The 7,245-nt window shown below is 35.7% G+C and overlaps 1 protein-coding gene across 1 annotated transcript; it reads left to right on the top strand.

The window, feature by feature from the left end:
* The first annotated feature begins 1,757 nt into the window (after nucleotides 1-1,757).
* Nucleotides 1,758-6,148, top strand: LOC132550233 (sulfotransferase 1A1-like). Its single transcript, XM_060214272.1, has 6 exons — nucleotides 1,758-1,773; nucleotides 2,125-2,319; nucleotides 3,496-3,819; nucleotides 4,130-4,233; nucleotides 5,003-5,162; nucleotides 6,036-6,148. Exons 1-6 carry the CDS (start codon nucleotides 1,758-1,760, stop codon nucleotides 6,146-6,148), a joined length of 912 nt encoding a protein of 303 aa, XP_060070255.1.
* The last annotated feature ends 1,097 nt before the right edge of the window (nucleotides 6,149-7,245 follow it).

Here is a 7,245-nt window from a genome sequence, read left to right as displayed (position 1 = left end):
GGTGTGTAAGTTCAAAAATAAGGCCTTCAAACCTCACTTTGTCCTCATATAAAAAGTTAAATACAGAAGACCAAACAGTTTCTCCCTTATTCCTCTCATCAGTGATGTTAAGAGGATACAACTTTAAAGACCACGGGCGACTATGGCAAAACCAAAGTGATTGAAAGACAATGGACGATTGTCACTTGTGCTAAACTTCCAATAGCATAACTTATAAGCTGTAGGATACATTGAGTTTCTTACAAGGAGTGTTCCTGACGAGGAGAAAAAGTTGTAGAATACATTGAGTGATGCTGTAACACTATGTGTATACGTACAGACCATTTCTTACCAGGCGTGTTCCTGACGAGGAGACAAAGCTGTAGGATACATTGAGTGCTACTGTAACTTTATGTGTATACGTACAGCTCGTTACTAACAAGGAGTGTTCCTGACGTAGGATACATTGAGTGCTACTGTAACTTTATGTGTACACGTACAGCTCGTTACTTACAAGGAGTGTTCCTGACGAGGAGACAAAGTTGTAGGATACATTGAGTGCTACTGTAACTTTATGTGTACACGTACAGCTCGTTATAACAAGGAGTGTTCCTGACGAGGAGACAAAGCTGTAGGATACATTGAGTGCTACTGTAACTTTATGTGTACACGTACAGCTCGTTACTTACAAGGAGTGTTCCTGACAGGAGACAAAGTTGTAGCATTGAGTGCTACTGTAACTTTATGTGTACACGTACAGCTCGTTACTTACAAGGAGTGTTCCTGACGAGGAGACAAAGTTGTAGGATACATTGAGTGCTACTGTAACTTTATGTGTACACGTACAGCTCGTTACTTACAAAGAGTGTTCCTGACGAGGAGACAAAGCTGTAGGATACATTGAGTGCTGCTGTAACTTTATGTGTACACGTACAGCTCGTTACTTACACGGCTGAAGAATACATTGATGTGTTGTTGTTACCAAGTACATATCGGTATTTTTCATAAGAACTCCGGCTATTTTCCACCACCACTAGCACGTCATTAAATGATACTGGCTGTTCATAACACGTAAACAAAAATGGACAAATGGATTGTAAAACACTTTGTTTTCCAAATCTTGTGTATCATATGATAAATCTTGTTATGTTTGTTCAAAACATTAAGTTTTATGTTGTAAAATTTGTGATGCATATTGGAAAAATAATGTGATTTACAATGTAAAGCTTTCGTTTTCTTTGCATAATCTTCTGATTTCATTGTAAACCTTGTGTGATTAAAATTGTACAATATTGTGATGTATACTCGATACGACTTGCATCATAGGTTATTTGATTTTATCGAACATAAAACAACGGATTTGGAAAATAAATAAGTTTTTCGAATTAACATCACAATATTTAGACAATAGAGAACAGCTTCTCAAATATAAAGCACCAGATATTGTATATAAATGACAGGATTAGGAACACAAATCAAAAAGATGTTAGAATATCGCAACGTTTTACGCGCCATATTGCATAATAGCATTTGTCGATATTTAGAATGCTTAATATTTCTACGAAAAATGTAACGATGTGATTGTAAATAAAGTCAGGTAAGCGACCTGTTTACTTTTCTCTGTTGTATCGACGGAGGTAGCCAACAAATGTAAATACTGTACAGGTAGCCGATAACACTGTCGGTCATCGCGTCCTGTGACCATGTATATACTGTCATGTGTGACAGATTAGGTTGTGTAATATAAGTAGATTCACTGTTCAGTCTTATGAGTTATCATGGCCGAGGAAACAGGTACGTAAATAAATCTTAAGTTATTTTCATACTTCCATGAATTGTGATGGAAACTGAACTCATATATATAGCATACACAAATTGCACAGATGTATATGATTCTGAAATATAATTCTTAACGATTCGCACTAAACTCAAACATATAAGGCGAATTTTAATATAATACATAGAGACATTGTGAATAACCATTATGTTATATACACTGGTAGTGGGCCGTTGTCACGTCGTAGGGCTAATTCACATATGCATTTTGTGAAGTGCGGGTGTGAGGGTGTGCGCGCGCGTGTGACACTAAATTCACAGATTGACACCTGTAGAAATAAAGGTCAGTTTTATTATCATTATATAAAGATAAACCTGTTGGAGAGTACCTTGAGGCCCGAGACAAAAACGGGAACAGCATATCTGTGCTTCGGTACGGTGAGGATGTCATGCCGGTGATGAAAGGAATGCTGGATTTCGGCGATCCACAGGAACACCTGTCACAGCTGAGAGAAATGGAGTTGAGAGATGACGACATCATGTTGTGTGCTCCCGTAAAGGCGGGTATGGTACTGCCTAACGTTGATTTTATCATCTTGAAATTGTGTATGGGATAATTCGTGTCGTTTTTTAATATACAGGTATGCAAAACGATAGAAAAAGATATATTATGCAATACAAAATTAAAATAGTTTCCCCTTGACGTCTACGTCTTAGAACACAAATAACTCGGTGTAACTGTTTGTAGTTGCTATGTTACAGGTTTACGGTAAATACGAAAGATGATTAATATCATCTGTGAATAGTTCATCTCATTTTTTTTCAGTGGGTTTTAATTTTAAACCACTTCCAAGCTTTTCACATCATTGGCCTGTAAAAGGAAGAAACAGTGAGATTTACAGTGCCTAACACTAATGTGGGTGGTTTCTACAATCCGTAAAGAAGCATGCATTTGATACTTAATTAACCTTATCAAAGTCATGCGTATATTGTACATTAGTATCTCATTTTTCTTCCGTTTTAAAATCTTGTGATAGGATCCTTTCGCAAGAGTGACGTCCATAGCCACAGCATATCTAACGTCGTGTCAAATACACCGACGCCATTAAAGCCCGACTGTATGAACGTGATAAAAATAGAAACCAATTTCAAGGGATCATCGTTAACAATTCGTTAACAACGAAATCCAAAATATCCACTTAATATTTCTGAATTACAATTCTAAATTTTACACTTCTGTTACATTGTGTGTATATGAAGTTCATAACTCATAATTGGTATATTAATCCATATTTACGTGTTAGGCTTGTTCAACAGTATAGGTTACTATACCATTAAATGTTTGCTTACATCTCTAAATTTTATACAATCGTTGTTTAACTGTAAAGAGACATGCAAAACATCTAGATGTAATGTTACATGTTACATTCATTTTAAAATAATTTGGTCTTAGATTTATTTTGTTGTCGTGGCGTTGTCACTGACGTCCAAGTGGTAACACCAACTGCTTCTACTATTCTAACGACAGGTATAAGGTACTTTTTAATTTTTTTTGATGAGCATATGTAGTAATTAAGTGTAAATATAAAAACTTTTAAATATTTTTTCTACCTGCATCGAAGTGTATCAATATTTACTTGTAATTACATAATTTACTTAGTGCACGTTGGGGTAACCACATGTACATTCAATGTTAATTTTGTCGTATGTTCTAAGTGACTATTTGATTATGTAACCTAGGAACCCACTGGGTATGGGAAATCATGACAATGTTGACAAGAGGAACGACAGAATACGCATCAGGACCAAAGGAGGATGCGATGCTGGAGTTTCGTTCACTGGAAAAATTAGACGCTTTGCCGTCACCAAGGATACTCAACACTCACCTAAGGTTTAGCAATCTTCCAAAGAAGCTTGTCGACAAGAGGTGCAAGATTGTATTTGTAGTGCGAAACCCTAAAGATATTGCAGTGTCTTTCTACAATCATATGTCAGCGAAGGGCTCGGCATTTGCTTACCGGGGCAGTTTTGACGATTTCTTATCTTTGTTTATGAGTGAAGTGGGTGAGTTTACATCAAAATCTGGCGTGAAAATTGAGATCGATTTGACTTGAAATACCAATGCTTTTGAAGTGTTCGCTTTCTCGTGTCGTTTTTGAAGAGAAAACAAACACGTACAACTTGAAAGGAGTAACAGGCAGCAGAAGCCATTTTTAAGAGATTCTTGACAATAAATCATATAAAAGCGACATAAATTCCGAAAGAATATCAAGTTCACGGGAAAACAAATAACACTTTATGGATTCTTGCTGACTTTTGGTGTGTCTTAATTTGTCGATCGTTTGTCTTTTGACTATTTATTTATATATCGCAGTACCACATAACACCTGGTCTCAGTATATGAGGGGTTGGGAAACGGATCTGGATACGAATCCCGATATTCCACGTCACATTATCTACTACGAGGACCTAAAACAGGTGAGTCCATCATACGTCACATAATGTTCTACCAGCATCTCAAATAGGTGAGTCAATAACATCATCATACGTCACATAATGTTCTACCAGGATCTAAAACAGGTGAGTCAATAACATCATCATACGTCACATAATGTTCTACCAGCATCTCAAACAGGTGAGTCAATAACATCATCATACGTCACATAATGTTCTACCAGGATCTAAAACAGGTGAGCCCGTTACGTCTTCATAAAAAAAGCTGACAGGATTTGAAACGAGAAATTCTATAATGTCATTATACGTCACACAATGAGCTGACAGGATTTGAAATATGTGATTGTAACGAGTCACCATTCGTCACACAATGAGCTAACAGGATTTGAAACAAGTGATTGTAACGAGTCACCATTCGTCACACAATGAGCTAACAGGATTTGAAACAAGTGATTGTAACGAGTCACCATTCGTCACACAATGAGCTAACAGGATTTGGAACAAGTGATTGTAACGAGTCACCATTCGTCACACAATGAGCAAACAGGATTTGAAACAGGTGATTGTAACGAGTCACCATTCGTCACACAATGAGCTAACAGGATTTGAAACAGGTGATTGTAATGAGTCACCATTCGTCACACAATGAGCTAACAGGATTTGAAACAAGTGATTCTATTACGTTACATAACGGGCTTACAGGTTTTAAAAAGATTATTCTATACTACAAGTACGTATTATGCTTATATTTCACTCCCTGATTTGATTTGATTTTTATTAATATTGTCAACAGAACCCTGTTCAAGAAGTAAAGAAATTGGCATCATATCTGAATGTGACGTGTACCGATTCATTCGTCCAGGACGTTGTTGACAAATGTTCATTTGTAAATCTGAAGAAGGGTAAAACCGGTCGATCTGACACTATGATGTGGCACTTCCTCTATAGGAAAGGTAAAACATTATATAATTATCATAGAACAAGTGATGTGATTATCTACACAGGGTAGTTTTGGATTGATAACGCTGCATATTATCAACCTTCAAAACTTGAGAATATACCATTTCAGTAGTAAGATACAGTAATAAAATCTCTTTAGTTGTTCTCATAGGGACTTGGCACGAATCTCGGACCAGTGGTCCATATATATATATATACATGCATTATACTAACTATAATACATGCGTATGGACCATGGGTCGGAAACTCGTATCAAGTCCCTGTGGTTTTTTTCTGAAGATAGCTCGTTTGTGTGGCGTTCCCAGGAATCTTATAGTAAAATACCAGTTCAGGTTCGAACTTACCTTGTCCTAATCATTTTCATCGTTCTGTTAAAAAATACTTTAGTTACAGCTTCGGATTTTCTTTTTATACACATTGTGTGGAATTTCTCTTTGCTTTTCAAATTACGATTGCACGTGCTTTAGGTTATATAGTAAAATTAAATAAATGTAATCTAATAAAACTTAATCATCATTTTGTTAAGTTCGTTGCATCATTATAAAGATAGATGTTTAGGTATTATGCTTATTTTCCTTAACCGTAAAGTATAGTAGTTAAAACAATACTTTGGAATTTACGAAATGTATATAAAGATATGAGTTCAGCATAACAGTGTAATAAATTTATCACCAAATTTGTACTTTACCACAATTCAAATGCATATTTTTGTATTCCAATGCGTTCATACAAACATAAAATACGACAAAGTTCAGTTCAATCTTTCTTGAGTTTCAGAGTTTCGTGATTTTTATAACATATTTAATTGATATATGATCCAATAACCTGTAGATAGATACCTGATCTCTCTTTATCTAACGTTTCAGGAGAAGTCGGGGGATGGAAACAGTGGTTTACAGTTGCACAAAGTGAAATGTTTGACGAATACTTTAGAAAAGAAATGGAAGGCTCTAAATTCAAATTCAAATACACAATATAACGTGAAAAATATTTAATCGCAATAAAATCAATCAATCGAAAATGGATTTTAAAAAATACAGGAATTTATGTCTTTTAGTTATCCAAGTACTGGTTGAGCCTCAATCATGATATACATACCGACATGGTCACACAGAAGGATAAAAAAACAGACTGTGCAGCTATTATCATAAAATGACAACGGAATCTGATCTAATGTAACGCCTCTTTTTATAATATCCATGATCTAATCCCCGATATACTCGGACGAATTTCATTCATAACTTCGCATCAATACGTACGCGAGAGAAATCATTATCGGTGTATAATGATGCTGAAGATTAGAGAGGTTAATTATAAAGTCAATTACATCGGTAACTCTAAATATGTAACGGTAATGTAGGTATTAGGTCACACTCGACGAAACTAGGGCAAAAATGAACAAACAGTTTACTCGGACACCCAAGAAATAAGTAAAGGGAAAATAAAAGTAAGCGCCGTGTTATCGTGATCAATCAACCAAGTAATGTCACGTTCCCAAACGAGAACAATGTAAATAACAGCGTAACCAACAGACACACAAAATAAGGTAAATCGAACCTGCCCATCTTCCCTAATCATCATGTCGACCATAAAACTTACCCATAAACTTTATTATCGTGTATGTCTTCAAATCATGTGACATTAGTTACAACAGGAAAATTGTGACATTGGGAACAAGGCCTTGAATATCGGATCAAAAGCGACATGTAAACGTCATGTACTTGTGGAATCAGGGGTTCTGTAAAGATTTGGAAAATGCACAATTTATTGGTTATTGGTATTTTGGAAATATCAAATTCTTGTGGGTATATACGACGGACATGGTCAACACTACGTTTAATTTTTATGGGGTGTTCAATAGACAGCCATGCGAGAGGCAGAGTTTGTTCCTTTACTACAGAACTCACCAAGATATTGCCAACCAGAAAAACTTTTTACAATTTCATTCTCTGTATATTTCTTCTTCGATTTGGACGTATTGTCTGTATCGTTGTTTTTATTTTTTTGGAAATAAAGCTGTCAGATTTACAGAATGAAGATGTTAATTTGGTTTAGAATAGGGTACGGTACATACGC

This window comes from Ylistrum balloti, unplaced genomic scaffold (assembly GCF_031769215.1).
Source record: "Ylistrum balloti isolate Yb309-2 unplaced genomic scaffold, AGI_CSIRO_Ybal_v1 Utg370112, whole genome shotgun sequence".
Taxonomy (NCBI): Eukaryota; Metazoa; Mollusca; class Bivalvia; order Pectinida; family Pectinidae; genus Ylistrum; species Ylistrum balloti.
Note: the sequence above shows the minus strand (reverse complement) of the source record. Positions and strands in the feature narration are given on the sequence as shown.

Excerpts from the sequence above, each read along its gene's own strand:
- LOC132550233 (XM_060214272.1), top strand. Across the intron at positions 3,820-4,129 it reads TTTGTTTATGAGTGAAGTGG|TACCACATAACACCTGGTCT; the intron begins GTGAGTTTACAT and ends TATATATCGCAG. Across the intron at positions 4,234-5,002 it reads ACTACGAGGACCTAAAACAG|AACCCTGTTCAAGAAGTAAA; the intron begins GTGAGTCCATCA and ends TATTGTCAACAG.